Source organism: Haliotis rufescens, unplaced genomic scaffold (assembly GCF_023055435.1).
Source record: "Haliotis rufescens isolate VD_foot unplaced genomic scaffold, xgHalRufe1.0.p SCAF_10, whole genome shotgun sequence".
NCBI classification, from domain to species: domain Eukaryota; kingdom Metazoa; phylum Mollusca; class Gastropoda; order Lepetellida; family Haliotidae; genus Haliotis; species Haliotis rufescens.
The window spans coordinates 20,015,547-20,036,729 of record NW_025963780.1 but is presented as its reverse complement, the minus strand read 5'-3'; the positions used below and the strand labels follow the sequence as shown (position 1 = coordinate 20,036,729).

Here is a 21,183-nt window from a genome sequence, read left to right as displayed (position 1 = left end):
GTAGCGAATTCCGTAGCATTAGACGACTAGGCCACCTCGCGCCCTTCGTGTACAGAACAGGTGAAGACACACACGACTCGTATACTCAAATAAAACTTTGGGAAACTATCATATATTAAGAACTCGTTAGTTTTGGTCTCCAACAACTTTTGATGATCGCAAGAGGCCAAAAATGGATCGGATTGCTGACTTGGTTCATGGTGTGTCATTGTACCCCGACGGCTTTGATCGTTGCTCATAATATTAATCACTGTATTATTGGGTCTGTATTTGATTATGTATAGACCGCCGTCATGCACATGGAATATTGCTGAATGCCGATTCCTGGTGGCCTGTTAAAACCCGGAATCCCGACGGGGTCACTGTATTTGAAGCAGTGCTTATGTCAGTATAGAAATATCAATTTGTTTACATGACTTACATGATACAAACGTGACCTGTTTACGTGGATACCCCACTGACACATACTGACTCCGAGGCGACCAATCAGGGTAAGACATCTTTTGACATATCAAATCTTCCTCTGTTGTGGGCTACTAGAACACAGAGGCGGTCGGCATTCGATACGAACTGTCTACATCCTGTACATCATTTCCCAAATCTCCAATTTCTTTGTAACGTTGACACGTCAATGATATCAACCAGCCAGCCATCAGCTCAGTCAGCCCAATTTTATCAATTTTAACACGGACATGTACAATACATTAAAACGGACATTTGACATATCGAAAATGTAATACACACATTTTCCTGTAAGTACTTTGCAATATGTCTTGTCTACTACATGTCATGTTCTTGCTCAAAAGTAGCATTTTGACGCTAAGATATTGAAACTTGTTTCCCACACGTATCACTCGCATGTGTCAACATCGGAGGCAGTGTCTATGAACAATTATTGCTACTCATACACTTACAGCACATATACACAACACGGGAGGAAATGGATTGTCAGGTCCATCCCTTGAATGTCCGGTCGTACGGAAGCACTGTGGTATTATATTGCTGCGCGGCGTCAGGCAGCAAACACTTACCTTTTACGTGATCGGCGGATGCAAACGGTAGGGCAGGACAAACGTAGCCTTCTCGCGAACACCTGGTGTCATGACAGATTTTCAGTGATCCATTCATATAATGTTCGTCGCTATTTTGCCTTTCACTGGCAATGGAATTTGTTTAAATGGATATCGAGAAAAGCTTTGCTCTGGCGTTGACGTTTTATATTTGCTAAATGTTAGGCACTATGCTTGTTGTAAAAGGTGACTATGCTTGTCGTAAAAGGCAACTATGCTTGTCGTAAAAGGCGACTAACGGGATCGGGTGGTCAGGTTCGCTGACTTGGTTGATGCATGTCATCGATCCCAATCGATGCTCACGATGTCAATCACTGAAATGTCTGTTTAAGACTCGATTATTTTACAGACCGCCGTCATATAGCTTGAATATTGCTGAGTGCGGCGTTAAACAACAAACCAACCAAACCAATGTTAGGCACTACTTCATGATATTTCTCTTCCATAAGTGAATCAATAACTTTTCATCAATGAATCCTTTGTCGAATGCCAATTCATTACTTCATGCATCAACATGATGAGAAATGAAACGATTGGGTTGGACAATTCAATTTGTCAACAAAATTGAACTTCAAATGAAACCAATGAAAGAACAACAGCAGATTTTTTTATCATATTAGTTCACCAATTTATGTCTCAGAATAGATACTTTGATTAAAATAAAGATACCCGTGTAATCATTGGCAAAACCAGTAATGAGTCTGTGAAGAGTTTGATGTGACGCTGCTTTGGTGTTATAGTTCTATCACGGCGTGTCAGCTCAATTAGAATGAAGGAAAGATGACATGAGTCAAAAACGTTAACCGCAGGTATAGTGCTGACAGACCAAGATTTAGTATTTCTTTCATCAACCGAAGAAATCGAGCTACATAATTTTATTAAAATTAAGACCCGTGAAGATCCGGGGTAGAATAGATCTTCAGCAACCCATGCTTGCCGTAAAAAGCAACTACGCTTATCGTAAGAGGCGACTAACGGTATCGGGTGGTCAGACTTGGTTGACGCATGTCATCTATCCCAATTGTGTTGATCGATGCTGGTGATGTCAATCACTGGATTGTCTGGTCCAGACTCGATTTTTTTTACAGACCGGCGTCATAAAGCTGTAATATTGCTGAGTACGGCGTAAACAACAAATAGACAGTATAAAAAATTAAAAAATACACGAGCAAACGTTTTCTTCCAAACAGTTGAATAATATTATCTTGCATTTTCGTATCTGAAGTCATTGGAGTCTCTGGGCAATTTCTCAGATTTTGTCATCACTTGCTTTCAGATTTCAGATTAGCCTTCCAATAGCAGCCACTGAATGGAACGACTTGCTAGTTCATGATCGACAAAGTACACACTTTCTAAAAAGGGCAAAAACACATCATCCCTCAGCCAACTGATCACAGAGTATACAAATCTGTGAATTCTTATTATACCCCCGTTATACCAAGATTCCGTCCGTCCGTCCGTCCGTCCGAAAACCTTGTCCGCGCGATTTCTCTTAAACTATTCAGGGGATTCATCTCAAACGTAGAACATATAATCTGTGTCATATGGAGGGGTGCAGTCAAAAGAATTTTTATATTTAAAAAAAAATTAATTTTCCATTTTTTAATGAATTTTTCAAACCCTAACGTCCGTCCGAAAACTTTGTCCGCGCGATTTCTCTTAAACTATTCAGTGGATTCATCTCAAACTTAGTATATATAATCTGTGTCATATGGAGGGGTGCAGTCAAAAGAAAAAAAATGTTTATATTATTTTTCCATTTTTTTAATGAATTTTTCAAACCCTAGCCCTAACCCTATCCTAGCTATTTAATTTGTAACTACTGACACACTAGGCGGGTCGGGGGTGTTAGTGAGCCACGCTCACTTTTGCACTTGTTTTTAAATGCATTATGATCATCCGTTGTTCAGTTGTTGTTTAACGGCGCACTCAACAATATTGCAGGGAAATATTTTGGGGGATTCCGGGTTGGAACAACCTTTTGCTGGTCGTAAGCGGAGATAGGATGATTCGGTTGTTCGGGTTCAGTGATTTGGTTGATTGCGTGACATTGTACCGCGACGTCGTGGGTCATTGTTCATAATATCAATCACGGGCGCGGCGATAAACAACTCACAGGCAAACCAACAAACATGGGTGCGATGGAAGTAGATAATAGAAGATGTCATAGACATCAGATAAAGTGATGATGAATGCGCTTCAACGCGTTTCACGGCTTGATAAATTGGCTAAAACGCCCCCCTCGCTGTAGTACATCACGCTAGGATGTGAGATTCATTCTCAGATAGGGCTTAAGCAATACCGCTACCGATCGCCTGGTCTGTGTACGGCGTTGGCGTCTGGTTAATGGCTTGTATTGGTGGATTGTTTAATGGCCATCATATCGCCATTAGCACGTCTGCGACATCGCCAGACGGGATCAGTTCATCGTTTCCATAGGTCAAGGTCAAGGTTGAAATGGGTCAACTAGTGTGCAGGTCTACACGTACGTACAAGAAATGCAAATGGAAATGTGAAACGCAGGTTGACTGATCCGCAGCTTACCATCATTGTTTTTCAGGGACTCTATCAATGAACTTGATACTGTACTGATACTGGATTTATTGGTCTTTTGACGGTATTAATATTTTATTCTATAAAACTAATAATCTGGGAATAATATGGATAAAGATACAACAATCTCCAGCTGAAAATGTTTGTTTGACGCCACACGCAGCGATTTCAAGTCACATGACATCGGTCTCTAAATAATCGAGTCTGAACCAGATGAACCGGTTCTTGATATTGGAGCAGGCTGCAATGCAGTCGGGGTGCGATGACAAACAATCAACCACGGCATCTAGCATGACCACCCGATCTGTTTTGACGCCTCTTACGTCAAGCTCATGTTGCTAGAGACTTATTCGATCACGGACTCCCCTCAGGGATAAATATGGCTGAACCATTCGACATATGGAAATCCCAAGGACTAATCTGTCCGAATTACACTTTCTAATGTTATGGATATGCCAGATAGGGTATAGGGAGCATGCTTAAATAGGTTGTTAGCGATTAAGTTAATAACATGTAAATGTTGCTCCAGTTTTGGTATTAAAATATGTCGAAGATGTGGCGTAGAAGGTCCTTCCAGCTTCCACCGAGCAATGTAATCAGTGACCTCCTTTATCAGAAACCAGCTCCGGAAAACCAGCTGACACGGAGGAACAGTGATCTATACTAGTCAACAGAAGTTAAGATTGTTTTCATATTACTATGATTTATCTGCCATTCCATGACGGATATAGTAATATGTAAAATAGTCCTTAATTGTTTTAGTAGTATACTTGGCATGGCAGATTAATTATGATTTATGCCAGATTAACTATAGTAATATAAAAGGGTCAGGTGGTCCTTATCGTCTTTTGAGTAGTGTACATTTAAGATGCAAGAATTCGCTGTGTTCCATAGTTGATCTTCGGTTCGAGACCCAGATTTCATCTTGATTTTTCTCTGAGTTTGCAATCCCTATACCAATACTTTCGTGAAAGGGATGAATGCGATTCCGAGATACCGATTGCGTCCATCGCGGCGTAAAACAGAAATGACACTAGAGCGAGTGAGTGTGTGTGAAAGTATGGTTTTGCGCCTCTTTTAGCAATATTCCAGAAATATCTAGGCGGGGAACACTCGAGATGTTCAAAGGAATGCATATCGGTCAGCGTAGTTGTGAAACGTAGTGTGTGTGTGTGTGTGTGTGTGTGTGTGTGTGTGTGTGTGTGTGTGTGTGTGTGCTTGTACTAGTCCGGACTAATGCCGATTTTATATAGTACTAGCCAACTAGACCCGTGAACATCCATGCTTGCGACTATGCTTGTCGTAAGTGGCGACTAACGGGATTGGGTGGCCAGGCTCGCTGATCATGACTGGGTTGACGCATGTCATCGTATCCCAATTGCGTGGATCGATGCTTATGGTGTCAATCACTGGATTGTCAGGTCCGGACTCGATTATTTACAGACCGCCGTCATATCGCTGGAATATTGTTAAGTGCGACGTTAAACAAGAAACACAAACACACACACACGCTCGCCCACTGAGATACCATGCCACAGTTTAACATGAATACCAAACTCAGACACAGTTTATTGACTCCGAGCCGACCCGTCCTTCTTTTAACCCCTTAAAGCCGAGCGCCAGGCAGGGTAACAAAAAGTATCACATTAAAACGTCTTTTGGTATGAAGCAGTGGATCGTTGCCCCTGCTGTCAATCACTGGTTTACCTGGCCAACAATTGTTTATTTCTGACCAGTTCACTTACAAGTACTATAGTATCAGTTTCGCTAAAACTCAACTTATAAAATATATATTTAATCCAACGAAACATTTGTCCGTGTTGTGGCATCGACAATCGGCTATAAAAGTGTTCTTCTGCCTTGATCGTGTGAAGAAAGGTACATTATGCACAAATCGATAGCACGTTGAGATTCACCACACAAGTCTTTTAGATGTAACCAGCATATTTCTTTCACCACACGTGTGTGACACTATATTATTAAGAAGTACATGAAAGAATAAATACTTTTAAATGGCATATGGAAGGATCAGGTGTGTGTGTCCATACAAAATCTGTGGACGAAATGAAACGATTGAGCTGGCAAGCATACAACGAAGCGTCTCATAAATGATCATGGCCGGGTATAGAAGTCTTCTGTACATTGCTGGCTAGATTGTCTGGTTGTTTACGGGCCGCTGTCGCATGGCAGAAGTATTACTGTGCGGCGTCAGGTAACAAACAAACAGTTACCTTTTTTGTGCAAATGTGAGTGGCGATGCGCACTGGTAGGGCCGGACATGCTCATACTGTTCGCGAATACCTGCAGTGGTGTGATTTTCAGTTATCCATTCATATAATATTCACCACTATTTAGCCCCTGGAATCTTTTTCGGCGGATAATTGAGACAGGTTATTCTCTGGCGTTGACTTTTCATACTTTATGTTTGCTGTTTAATTATGCAAATGTATTCCTCGACTTTTCAGTATTTACAGATTATTTTGTAGTTTCCTAAGATACCTTATCTTTTGGATTCCAGTGACCATTTCATCCAGTCTCATTTTCATCACTTCAATTGCAGTCATTTATGACGATGCAGTACCTCCGTAACGTTGAACATACAAGGATAATCCACACGACATGACATAAAACTAATATTAATTATGTTGTGTCCTAACAACAATGACATATGAGTAAACATAGAACTCGTACATGTAGTGTGCATAACATGTCATTTGTGTTTGTTTGTGACAACTCAACAGTTCATGTTTCACACAAAACATCCGTGTTCTTCAGTTTCTTGAATAAATTATACGCACATGGGAGCTTGCAATATACCAGGAACTCCAGCATTTGGTGTGTACATATTACAACTAATATAACAATCACAAAGTACAGTCGAGCATGATATCGATCTTTCTGCGAGGATTTCAAAGGACGTCATTCGACTTTTGTTCAAAAGGTGTAACTGCATTCAATGCCTTGGTCAAGTAAGCTTTCCGAACGTTTTATGGTAGTCATGTGGAGGACGTTTCCGAACTTGACGCATTTTGACTTTGACCATATGTTCCCGTGTTTTCACCAGTGGCCAATTGCCTTGCCTTTGCATGTGTTTGTGATGAATGCCAGCGGTGGCTGAGGATGCACTCACCTTTTCGCGAACAGCTGGCAACACCCCCATTTAATAGTGACTCACAGACACATGCTTATGATACAGTCAGCAATTTACAATGAACAAGGTTTCTTATGTTTTTATATGGTTAGGGTTTTAAATGTTTTTTTCGCGTATTATTATTGTTATGTACAGATTAAAATAACAAATGCAGGAAAGAGGGTTTGGGTGATCCTCGCACAGTTAGGCTGGTTAGTCTCATCATTAGCTCAGGGCCCTTGTAGAGGGGGCAAGGGCCCTGAGCTGATGATGAGCCTAACCAGCCCGACTGTGCCAGGATCACCCAAACCCTCTTTGCTGATTTTTTTATTTTAATCTGTACATCATAATAATAATAATAATAATAATAATAATAATAACCTGTTTCGCTAGCTGTGTTTGTTATACTAATTGTATTCCATCTATCTTCCCGTATCAGCATGTAGACCACGACAAGAGGGATTACATCTTTAGTTAAAAGAAAACGCATGGCATTGATAACAGTATCCATTATTAACGAGATATGCTTCTATTTTTCAGGTATTCTTGGAAGTTTCAATGAAGAACTATCACTGACTACCAACTCTAACAATGAATGCCAGTCACCACATGGTCACAAAATTATCAATTGTGGCTCTGTGATCGAAAAAATAATCTCAACACCCTTCGTTTTGCTTTCGGCAAAATCATCAACTTTATGTAAAGAATGGTTTCAAAGGATGCGATTAATTTGTCTGTCATTCATGAGATGCAGGTTAGTGAATTAGATCGGTTGCCTGTTTTTATTCAATTAATTAACATGCTACATTAAGCCCTGAAATATCTTTATTGAGCAATTGGATATGACCACATACATTTGCTGAGTCGACCAAGTCTGGTTAGTCATTCTGATAAACAACTGATAATGCCACAAGTTCTGGAGAATTTAAATTATTTAATACGTGTTTCGATTACAAATCCATTTTGCGAAAATCGTTGTTTTCCCAATGTTAATTGAAATGAGAAATGACAATACAAGAGATTGATGTAAAAAAAAAAGACTTAGCCTCGAGGAATGAATATATTATTGAAATAATGGTTTACCCTTGGGCAGTAGTGTAACATGTTGACAATACCTGACAAGCTAAACGCAAAACTATATTTAAGTATTTGTATTAAAAGAAACGACTTGGAATAACATGTGCCTGAAGCAGTGACTGAGAAGATTCTGTGAGTGGTTTGAAGTGAACGAAGTAATAACACATGAGATCTTGTGGACAAAATGGATAATGTAAACATTTATTTTATATTTTTGAACGAAATGTATTAGTTTGTGATTTGGTTACCTGGGAATATCACTATACCGTGCTCTTCTGTGTTTATACACTATTCTTGTGGTGACAACTGAGGGCTCCCAAAGGAATAATCCTTACAGCTAACTTGAGTTGTGGCTCCCTAGAAGTGAATATCATGGAATATATTATCAACAATACCACTTAGCAAGTGTCAATTCGTTGTGAAAGTGAAACGTTCAACCTAATTCTGGCATCATTATCTTCATTACCATCATCATCTTCATCATCATCATCTTGACATCAACAATGGATCATAAAAGCAACAACACCAGCTTCCCGGACTATGACAACGGCAGTGATGCAAAGACTATGTTTAACGTGGCGATCTACATCAACCACTATTACCTTTGGGTAATTTTTGCTGTTGGATTTCCTGGGAATATCGCAAGTGTGATCACAATATTCAGAATGCAAAGGGTCACAACATCAACCTTTTACGTTGCAGTATTAGCTGTCACTGATAGCTGTGCCATCGTATTTAAACTCGCATACCACCAACTTACGTTACATGAAGTGACATTGGATTCTGTAGGGTGTAAAATGTTAAATTTCCTCGTGCTCAATTTAGCGACATGTGCAAATTGGATTCTTGTGTGCATCACTACTGAGCGCTTTGTTGCTGTACGGAATCCACTGAAGGTTGGCATGTATTGGACGGTTCCCAGAGCAGTGATCAGTGTTGCAACTATTGGATGTGCGGTCGCTCTCTTTTACTGTCATATCTTGTGGACATACACGGGGTCAGGGGTGTTTTGCACAATACACCGTCAATATATCCACTTTTTTCGAAATGTGTGGTATTGGTTGGATGCTGTGGTGTACTCGATAGGACCGTGTATCATTCTGACAACGTTAAACTGTTTCATCATACATTCAGTGAAGCAGTCAACAATCTTACGGAACCAGTTATCGATGAAAAGAAAACAGAAGAAGACGAGTAATGGCACAATCAAACAAGATGCCCAAATTACCATGATGCTCATTTCCGTTTCTATTGTGTTTGTAATATTGACAGTTCCTAGGTGCATTTTTGTCATCATTAATCTGTACTGGGATGTTAAATTGGAAACAATGGAAGACGCTCAAAAGTACTTGATGGACCAGCTCACCTTCACTCTGTGTGATTCCACTCACGCAATCAACTTTTATTTGTACTTTATCACTGGAAGAAAGTTCAGGAATAACTTCCTGGATATGGTTCTTTGTCGGAAGCCTCGGAAGTTAACCAGGAATATGTCGCAGTCGGGAACCACAGTGACCTTGCAAACAAAGTATAAATCAAATAGCTTGGATGAAGGTCAAACGGAAGATGAAATTTAGTGGAACATGTTTTCTTACTTAAATCTGTACGTTTTGTTATTGTATATGAATGTTTAATGAAGGTTTAGAAACAATTTCATTATCAATTTCGCTCACTATACCCTGTAAGTGTCAGTGTCTTTTGAATGGATTGATATTTTAAATCAAATATAACCATCTTGATATTTACATCTTCGTTATTGCCAATACTAATAGCATTTTATGCCCATTGGTATTTAAGAAAAGCGTGTGTACATCTAGTATATTTAGTAGTAATGAGACATTAACAATTTCCTTGGTTTTAATTTTGTTGTAATCGTTGAAATTGTATAGTGGTTAGTTGTTGGCGTACAGTAATTGGAGTATGAAATTGGATTTATGAAAATGAACGTTTATGGGTGTCACGATCCACAATTTTGAGTGCGGTGAGTACGAACGCAATATGAAAAGCAATCTCCAGATTTGGGCAACTTGCTGTAGCCCTGCAAATAACTCATTTGATTAACTTGAGGTTTTTGTGTTTTAGGTGTTCTGAGACAGTGGGGCGACTTTGAGGAATTTGATCATTGACTCCATTGTATAGGTTGGCAAAAGCATTATGTATCATTGATGCTCTCCAGATGTTCATTCGACGCCGATTTCTCAATAAAACTATACCAGCGATATAAATTATGAACGAGTGTACAATAACAGCATCCCTTCACATTCATGCCAACTTTTTAAGACACCCTCTTGAATGATATTTGTCCTGCTTTTTAATAAATGTCCTGCATGGGGATTTAATCTGAAATAGCCTGAGCATGACATAAAAACAAAGATATATCAATTTCTGTATCATTAATTCCCGAGACAATGGTCTTACAAGTAAGACTGATGCTTACCATGTCATGTTGTGGAAAGACATTGATACCTAAAAGTGTGTTGAATAGGGCACACGAGGAGTTGTAAAGGGAAATCCTGATACGTATACATCTTTCGGACATTTGCCTTTAAACTACCAGCTGGGGAAACCAATAACTGTACATCAATCACTTTGGAAGACATTGAGGAGTGACTATGTGATTTGCGAATCAGGATGGTACAATATGTGGCACTGAGGAGCGATGTATAACACACCCATCAGGCAACCTCACATTCGATCATACACTGAAATATGAAACCAGATACGAAGAAGTAAGGAATATTTAAGGAAAACAATTTCATTTTCTGTGCTTTGTAGGCAATCCCTAGCAATGAACAACTCCACAGACTACCCTGTTTATGAATACGACGATGATGTCACAGCTGTGTTAAACGCTGGCATCTACATCAACAACTACTACCTTTGGGCAATATTTGCTTTTGGGTTTCCTGGAAATGTTGCAAGCGTGATCACAATTATTCGGATGCAGAGGATCACAACATCCACATTTTATGTAGCAGTGTTAGCTGTTGTCGACAACTGTGCCATTGTCTTCAAGCTTCTGTACCACCAACTGACGCTTCATCAAGTGTGGCTTGATTCCATGGGGTGTAAAATTCTCAATTTTCTGTCTTTATTTTTTACGACATTCGCAAACTGGATTCTTGTGTTTATTGCCACTGAGAGATTTGTGGCTGTGAGGAAACCTCTAAAGGTGGGAATGTACTGGACGATCCCACGAGCTGTGGTCAGTGTAGGTGGCCTTACGTGTGTTGTGACGATTATTTATTGCCACATATTTTGGACATTTACTGGAAATGGACCAGATTGTATGATATTTCTTCAATATCTACATTTCTATCGAGATGTGTGGTATTGGCTAAATGCCGCTGTATATTCACTGGCGCCTTGCTTTCTACTTATAACTCTGAATTTTTTTATTGTTCAATCAGTCAGAAAATCCACCATCGTCCGGAACCAACTTTCCATGAAGAACGGGACGAAATCGAGTAACTCTAGTCGATCCATGAGACAAGAAAAACAAATTACTGTGATGCTTGTATCAGTGGCCGTCGTGTTTATTATTTTAACGGTTCCAAGATGTATATATGCAATTGTCCACTTATATTGGAGTGTTCAACTCGGGACAATGGCTGATGCACAGAAATATCTGCTTGACCAGTTAACTTTCTTTCTATGTGACTCAAATCACGCAATCAACTTCTATTTGTATTTCACTACGGGAAAAAAATTTCGTCGTCACTTCTTGGACATTGTACTGTGTCGGAAACGGCGGATGAGGGCCTTAAATGTATCCCAGTCTGGTACAACAATGACCTTACACACCTATAAGCTAACCAATCTAGAAAATCGACATGTCAAGGAGTTGTAGTATGAGCTTTGAAGTATCAGCTCTTACGACAAGCATAGTCGCCTTTTACGGCAAGCATGGGTTGCTGAAGACCTATTCTACCCCGGACATACGGAAACAGAAACAGATTATCTACTGGCATGGTTTTAGAACTGTTAATAGTTAATTAAGTACCATTTCATCAGATGAGAAGACTCGGTACTTGCGACCTTCAGGAGAAAGAGACAGTGTTCTTGTACTCTACAACAGGTTAAGGTGGTATCGTTGACATTTGTCAAAATCAGATCAATGTCTTAGCCAGATAGGTGTACACTTTAATCAATGACGAAAATGTTATTGGAGAATTGTATAGATAGTGTTATATCATATAAGATGTGTGAATGGAACCGCTATACAAAGGGAAGTTGTGCGTCGAATGATTATATATCATTTTCCAATTTGAATGTACTTATCTAACTGCACGTTGTTTGTGGAGGTGCATAATTTATTTATGCCTTCCATTACTGACATGATTAATCTGTCATTACTGATACATGTAAAATAACCTGTATAAGATTTCAGCCATGTATTTTGTACATTATTAAAATGGTTGTATAGTTTCAATGCTATTTTAGAGGCGTTTTAGTTTGCCTGAAGTTTGTTATGAATATTACTACAATCAATCGTTGACAAAATCAATATTGTACTTGCCATTCAAGACATCTCAGAAGTCTAACTTGTAATTATTTCAAATACATCATACATTTCATGATTCATCAGTATTGTCAGCAGGTCATAGGAAAAATCAATGTTTAACTATGTTCATTTTCACATTTACACGAGGTCATTTCAGAAGACATTTCAGTTGTGTAATCCACTTTTGTTCTTTCACAAACTAAAACGCCTCCTGATTTAGATTAGCAGTGGCCCGAGAGCAGCTATCGTATAGCACGTAACATTGGTGAAATAACGTTTGAAGAACGTTCATGGGGTGGTGGATTTTCATATTGTAGATGCATAGCACTTAAAATATAGCATGTATATTTTCCAGCCAGGGTACAGATTTCAATCAGGAAAACATCTATTTTTTTCTGATAGTGTTCCAGACATGTTTCAGCATATGATCAGAAGATGAACTTCAAGTTGACTTAGTTGACAGTACACAACATTGAGTCATTTATGATTCTATTTCTATTATGAGCAATCCTAGATGTAATAAGAACTGCTGTATACAGTTGCCATGTTGATCAGATGGTGTGTATTACCCTTTGTCTAGTCATTGCCTCTGATACAGACTGGAGCAATGTTCTGTAATGAAACAACGGATTGGGAAGTGATAAGAGAAATAGTATCGTAAATAGTGTATTAACAGGTCAGTAGGTTAGTTGAGTAAGTATTCAGAATATGTAGATATATGTATGGGAGACGGTTTCTTTATTGCTCGTAGAGGTTTTGTTGAAGGCTATCAAATACCATCGAGAAAATAAACAATTACTGTATTGGTAGAATGTTAAATATCTTAAAACGTTTCTTTCAATCTTCATGAATACGTAGTGGACTTCTATTGTTTTGTAATTACAGATAAACACAGATTATTTCATTTGATACTTTTTGATACATTGATGATTTTAACCCATTCCTGTCATATTCGAATGTTTCAGTCATTCGTCACCAACTATAATTATCATCTGTTGTTAGTAGTCATTATTGATGGTAAAAACGTGACAATTTTGTACCCTAGCAGGATCAGCACTCATAATGCAGTTTGCATCGTGTGCTCATTAACGTCACATGCGAATAATTATTTAGTGAAACCTTCATTACGTCTAACACTTGTCCATGGATCCAATAACGTTTCCTTCATCTAAGCCTGCAGGTGTGCTTATTTTAGTTTAGGTTTGAACTATCAGTAACTTTCAACAGAACGAAGTCTTCATGTATTTATCGTAGAGAAACAAATTTATAGACATCATTGACCATAATGAACCAGGTTAAAAAAACGTGGAATTTTATAAACTATTGATCATGAGTTGTTCAATTTTACAAATTCGTTCTTACGTTATATTTCTCAGTGAAGTTCATGGATCAGCTGTCGTATTGCAGTAGTAGTTACTTGTATGTATTGTAAATAAAATTGCGAGTGGTGCTCTACGGAAAATTGTTAATATTTCAGCTGTCGCTGCTCTTTGTTGTATATATTTGTTGCCGTGTGAATATTACACCCTGTGTCACATCTCTCTGATTTCCCAGTGGGGCCTTAGAAATTAAAATAACTATTTCATTGTGTGTTTTATTGTGCTTTCTAAGAACATAAGTCCAGATAAATACTTGCAATAAAAGCCTCAACAGAAATCTCTGCTAATTATAAAAGGAAAGGCCATTTTACGATTCCGACTATATCATTCGAATTTGTTGAATTTGACTCACTATCAAATAGTGATGATACCAGATGTTCGCAAAAAGGTATCCTGACCGTTAAGTGGTACCGTCACAAACGCATACAAAGGCAAGGCAACTGTTCATCTAAGCACATGGGGACATATGATACAAATGAAAATAAGGAATTGCATTGGAATCATGTTTGACATGGATGCGTCAAATTTGGAAATGTCCAACACATGTCCACCATAAAACGTTTTGAAAGCATTGCCGAGGTTTTGTAACCGTAATCAAATAACTTTTGAGCAAGTGTCGTAGGACGATGATTGAACTCTTTGTAGAAAGAGCATGCCCGATTGTTTCTGAAAGATTGAGAAATGTAAATACCAAAGGCTGGGGCTGATTGAATAAAGGGAAGGTTGACTATTGGAAAGTTGAAGTCACCCTCTTGTCATACAGTCTGTATTCATAGATCTAAAAATGAAACAGCCAAGGTGGTTCCATTGTTTCTTCTATTGTTAGTTCATGTGGGTAAATCAGTAGAAGGGACTTGGCTATTTGACCTTTATTGAACGATATCAGATTATCGATATACCTGAAGCTTGGGTTTGGCAAAATTACCTTGTTTTGACTTTGCCAATCCGAGCAGAAATTCCGTTTCATATCCATAAAGAAACAGATCAGCAAGAACTGACTGACTGACTGACTGAGTATGGTTTTACGCCACTTTTAGCAATATTCCAGCAATATCACGGCGGGGGACACCAGAAATGGGCTTCACACATTGTACCCATGTCGGGAATTGAACCCGGGTCTTCGGCGTGACGAGCGAACGCTTTAACCACTAGGCTACCCGACCGCCCCGATCAGCAAGAAAGGGAGCACCATTGGTGTCCAAGGGAATTCCCACTTTTTGCCTAAATGTCCTATCCACAAATTTCACAATGATTTTATCTATGAGGAAGTCCACCATTTCACATATTATAATGCTCAGAGAAGACATTTGCTTTCATTTTTAGACAAATTGTCCTGAACCTCTTAGGATGGAGATCTAACTATATCTATGGTCTTCATGTTTAGCAACAAATTCCAATATGATCAAGGAATGACGTTTTCCCTTAAGTTTGTCGAGTGGGATGGTTGATTACAAAGTTGAAAATCAATGGTTTTTACAGAATTGAAATTGGTTCTTTTCTGAGATTGAAAAAAGTCATGCAAATCCTTTGAGTTTTTGAGAATCCACATGGTATTAATTCCACTTCTTTCAAATACTTTCTTTGAATATTAAGAAAGTCTTCCTTGATTGTATTAAGGTTTATGGTTAATCTTTCATACAGGGAATTATGGTACAGTTGGTGGACCCAGCAATGTATCTCTCTTTGAGCTGGACTTTTGTGGAGCTTTGGAATCCACTACAGACGGTAAATGGACATGTTGAAGGTTGAGAGTCAAGTCAACAGTTGATAGTATTGGCCATACGTGTGACAATATTGATTTGTCAGTTATATCAGTTAATATAGCTAGGCTTACTTATAATGTTTATATTTTCTGAGGCATTGTCATTGAGAACAACTACAAACTTCTCATGTAGGACAGCCAGACTGGGGCGGAATGTGTTCATTCCAATAATGTTTCCTCTTTCTGAGTTTGCGTATACAGTAAACTACGGTTATGACGAACTCAAAGGGGCTACTAATTTTAGTTCGTTATAACCGTAGTTCGTTATAGGCATATATACAGCATAACTACAGCAAATAGTCGGGACCAAAAAAGTAAGTTTGTTATATCCGTCAGTTCGTTATAAGCGTGTTTGTTACAACCGTAGTTTACTGTAATATTAAATGGTAACGCCACTGAATAAACAGTCTCTAAATAACCCACTCTAAACGACATTCAACAGGTTCATCGTTTCTATTTGCCCATTATTTGGCATTGTATTGTAATTACAATCGACAGCAGCTTCTAATATTTTGGTCAGTGTTTGAACAACAGACTATGTTTGTTACTGTCAACGGTGAGAAGTCACCTGTGATATGGTCATCAGGTTGGCAGCAAAATGATTAGTCTTGGCAGCCACAAGTCGTGGAATTTAAATCATGAGCTGAAAAGTCCACGTTCTCTAACATGTTGGATGAACTTGGATGAAACGGTGTTAGAATTGGGAAATGAAACTGTTGGTGGTTCCTGAAATTTGAAATATTGTTGGACTTTTTAGGACACTGATCTTTGTGTAAAATGTCCGAGTCATCAAATCCTTTGGTAGAAGATTTCAAATTCAGGAAAATGTGGACTTTGTTTGATTAAGTGGAGTTACTTTTCCAAAAGCTTCAAAGCAATATCAAGAACTGCACTCTCTTATTGTTTGTAGACCCATCCATCAGCAAAAGTTGCGGATTACTTTCAGGTTCAACGAGAAAAATGTCGTCCTTAGTACCTAGTAGTAACTATGTGATTGGCATTCTAGAAATTGGTGAGTAAATAACAAAAACGTACAACTTTATGCATAAAAAACTTCTGGTTTATTGCATATATCGGCGTTTCGGTGTAATTTCTTACATCGTTATCAAGCTGGAGGCTTACATCGTTATCCACTCCAGCTTGATCACGGCGTAAGAATCTACATCGAAACGTCGATAAAGTTGTACGTTTTTATTATTTCCTTTATAGTGCAGTCCCAAAGGTTCCTGGAGGAGATGCACCAAATCTTCAGAACAACGGTTTCATTTGTTCTTCGTCCTTTCTTGTGACATTCATTACACCCCTATTGAATTGCTGTGCGTAACAGTCGAATCCAATGATTATCTTTGGACATCCTATAAGGACGACTGCATGCAAGGCTTTTAGATGGATAGTTATATTTTCTCTAATATCCTTTCATGAAAAGGATTTTCAGAATTGAAGCATGTTTAAATTTATATATTAGAGTGGGTAATCCCAAATATTGTTTGGGGTGACGATAGTAAAATGAAATAAGTAATGGACATTCCACATTTCTCAGTCAACTTAATGTGAGAGCAAAGATTATGTAATGTCGGTCTGCATATCTAAAGTGACTGTTCCACCCTTAAAGAAGTATTATGCATGACCACGCAATGTACAAGAAAAGCTTTACTTCACTACAGATAATACGTCATTTAAAAGGATGTATTAATTATGACCACCAATAATCGTTTTAAGTGCTGCAATAATCAAAGCGTAATGTTCCAATTTATTATACTTGACTCCCATCAAAGAACGCTTTTTAATCTTCTTATAGCCATCCCAAGCAATTCGCTTTTTACACTATTATAAATCAACTTAAAACCATGAATGCGGTCGTCAATCTCATTGCTGAAATGACACACCATGATCACATAGAAACAAATTCAAGGAATCCCGCACCTTTCCCCAAATAAATACCATGATCATGAGACACCAAAAAACCCTCTACGACATCTCATCTAGACACCTCATTATGGTCACATCGATTTTGTTTACCAGGTAATTTGTCAGTAAATTGCCAAATGCCATGGTTTGCACTGAGACCTTTGCAATGGCAATCATGATACACATGAAGTGGCCTTTTAATGATCAGCAAGTCTGCACCATGTTCGAATACGATTGCATCGATTACCGTGGAAAGCTTGTTCACCAGATACAAAAGTGCAATACTAAATTGATACCGAGTGTTCATTTAACAGCTATCCTTAAGATTGATTTGTCCTAATGGCAACATCTTGTCACGTTTCAATACAGTCACATCGAATACCACAAAGAGCTTGTTATCCAGGTACTCCCTTAGTCACATTGAGACACTGCTATACTACACTGGCGCCAAGGTTTCGTTCAATAAGTGAGTGAGTAAGTATTGTTTTTAGCCGCTTTAAGCAATATTCCAGCAATAATACGACAGGGACACTAAAAAAGGGCTTCACACCATGTGGGGAATTAAACCCAGGTCTTCGGCATGACGAGGGGACGCTTTAACCACTGGGCTACCCCTAAATCCCCTCGTTCAATAAGTACCCATAAGACTATTCCTACTGGCGGCATCTGTCTCATCATATTCGAATACGGGTACATGGAAAACCCCATTGGGTCTCGGTGCCTTTAGGTTTGGTACCTCCCAATCTGGTGACTGACATACGAAGAGTACCCGGGTTTGCTGCCAGGAATACATCCCCTCTGACGTGTAGAGAGGGGTAGGGACCTGACCTCGTGATGAACCTGGCCAGGATAATCCTCAACCTCTTTGCTGCATTTGGTATTATTTTAATCTGTACATCACAATATTCAGAAAGCATTTTACGTTGCATCTTTCACCGAAAGATGATATAGAACTGCTACACCTTGGAACGTAATCAGGGTGACTTTGAGATTTGAACCCATGATCATAGAATTCGGGCACGTCTGTGGGCCGCACCTCAGTACAGTTAAATGCGGTGCCTTCAACGAATGTGACACCTTTGCCCCTGTATCTTCTTGTGGAACAAGACAAACAATACAACTTGTAATGTTACGAGTTATGGAGAATTTTAATTATTAAGTATGTGCATCGATTGGACGCAAGAGAAATAATTCAAACGAAAAGGTAACGAATATGTTTTCATAAAGGAATCATTATTTTAAACAGTGTGGACTGAAATGAGAAAATAGCGATACGGAGGATTGATCTTATTAAAAACTGTGTGAATAAAGTGTGAATAAAATATTGAAATTTCAAAATACCTTTGGGCAGTCGTGACATAAATTCAATTTCTTTGAAAAACATGTAGTGTCGGGATAAATTGCCTTAAATGATGGAAAATAAAAAAATGTAAATAAGACTTCAAATCTTTGTGGACAACAATATACAGTACACAACTCTCCTCCATTTTATGAAGCTTGGTAACCTGTAGATCTATATCGTAGGCGTTCTTGACGTATATCCATACCAAAGGCAATCAATCATCAAAACTTAGAAGAAGAATCACAACATTCAGGAAGGATTTTAGACTGCAGCTATCACTGAAAGATGCGCAATCGTATTCCAACTCTTGTACCACCGAGTAACGTCACATGAAATGACGTTTGATTCTGTAAGGTGTAAAATGTTCAAATGTCCTTGCGCTCAGTAGTAGTTGAAGTTGTTATTGTAATACCATGTAATACCATGTGTAATATTGTTCACACTTGTTAAAGTTGTACAGGAAATTTGGTAGTAGTTACAAAGGCAATTTTATCAGTCAATCTGCAAACTCTCCACAATTTTGACAGCGTTTGTTTATGAACGTAATAGCAAAAGCGATTTCTAGATTTACGGCAGTTGTATTCCTGAAATCATTGATTTAGTTTAACTTTTTCTCAGACATTTTGGCGAATATCATAATACATACCACATCTTTGAGACAACCCCTTGAAGAATATTTGCTCTGCTTTATAATACATATCCATGCATGGGGATTAGTCTGAAATACCCTTAAGGTTGACATCTAACCAAGGATATAAGAAATCTTCGATAGACTTTTAGGAGTTGCATGAACACAAAGATAGGAGAGTTTTATGGATAACAACTTCTTTGTAACGACGTCTCAGGGCTACGTCCTGTCCCTTTTGAATACCGAGTATGCGTATTGAGTTAAATTTACAATCACACACTGTTGTGTCGAAGTTGGAGGGACCTGTACATGTGTAAATGCTTCGAGTTATCCCCCGAGGTTCGACGCAACTGAAAATGATGAATCAAGAATGAACACACAGGGACCAAACCTTTACTTCGAGACAACTGCAAGTTCGACACAACGGTGTATGATTAATATATCTATATCTATATCTATATCTATATATATCATACAATGGGTGGGTTTCTCGATATCCGTTGGGGTCATATGCGGATAGAGGTGCAAATATCAAAGGTCAAGTAGGGACTTTCAGTGTTTATAAACAAACATGGCGTCGCCCTTGTCATTCGGCAATCGAGTCAGAATTAACCATCGGGAATCTGGATAAACAACAGGGATAATTGCTATCATTATCAAAAGAACAGTCTTACCAAAAATCAGTGTCTAACTGTGACGTAGCTAAAGCATTTTATAAGTTCTTGCAACTTTGGAGGTATAAATATCGAAACAATTGTGCGATGGCACTAGGCCAAGCCAAGCGGGATCAGAAGCCATATCTGCGCGAATTCCAGGAAAACTAGCAATATTTAGGTAATGTTTGTGAGAGAGGGAAAGCGATTTTCAAGCACAGAATTAAAGAATGACATTATATGATAAAGAGGTTATCACGCTTGTGTGTTTGGGGATGGTAAATATCCTGTATTAGGAATAAACACTGTGTATTTAGCTCGCCAAGGCTCGCTAAATACAATGTTTATTCCCAATGCAGGATATTTACTATCCCCAAACACACTCGCGTGATAACCTCTATATATTATACCAACATAAGGCATGATTTGTGTACGAAGATAACAATATAACGAAGATAAAAAGGATATATCACTGTCTGAATCATTCACTCGTGAGGTATTGGTCTTAGTATTAAGATAGACGCTTACCAATGGTGACGTTGTGGAAAGACATTTAGACCTATAAGAGTGTTGAATAATTAGGAAAAGAAGATAAAGTCTTCTATATCTCCTGCCCCAGTAAATATGTGCATAAAAGTACAAGTAATGCCATATACCTCATTATACAAAACACGGTTAATCCTAGTGAGTGAGTGAGTGAGTGAGTGAGTGAGTGAGTGAGTGAGTGAGTTAAAGGTCGCATCGGCAATATTTCAGCCATATCGTGACGAAACAAAATTTGACATTAACAATATTTTTTAAACTGTATAAAATTCTGCCGCCGAATAATAATATAATAACTAGAATATCACAGATTTACATAAAACTAGTTAGAGAGCATTCTAAAAATATATTATAATTTTGCAACACAATATAAAAACAGGCTATAGATCGCCAACAACTGAAGGTATATCCCCACGCTAGGGTCCATGGGGACTTACAGTTCTTTTGCCGGTTAAATCCTAAAAAGTGTAAGTACAGCTGACATAATCTGAATATGGTTGACGACAGGATGATTCCCTCTATTCTCTAAATGCGTATCATGCTTATGACATTGTCTCATACATTTCTTTTGATTATGGAAAGGGTTTGTCGCTTTATAAAGTGAGTGAGGTGAAAGGGGGTTTAACGTCGCGTC

The 21,183-nt window shown here is 38.5% G+C and overlaps 1 protein-coding gene across 2 annotated transcripts in view; it reads left to right on the top strand.

Annotated features, from left to right (window-relative positions):
- The window catches only part of LOC124143108 (type-1 angiotensin II receptor A-like), a 51,831-nt gene extending 37,909 nt beyond the window's left edge, over positions 1-13,922 (top strand). The window contains exons 2-3 of one of the 2 annotated variants that reach the window (XM_046511935.2): positions 7,294-7,507; positions 9,913-13,922. In XM_046511935.2, the coding sequence (XP_046367891.1) occupies positions 10,619-11,680 (1,062 nt within the window). In that variant the 5' untranslated portion in view covers positions 7,294-7,507; positions 9,913-10,618 and the 3' untranslated portion in view covers positions 11,681-13,922. Of the gene's footprint in view, positions 1-7,293 lie in introns of both variants that reach the window. The other variant, XM_046511934.2, reaches the window with a different exon arrangement.
- The last annotated feature ends 7,261 nt before the right edge of the window (positions 13,923-21,183 follow it).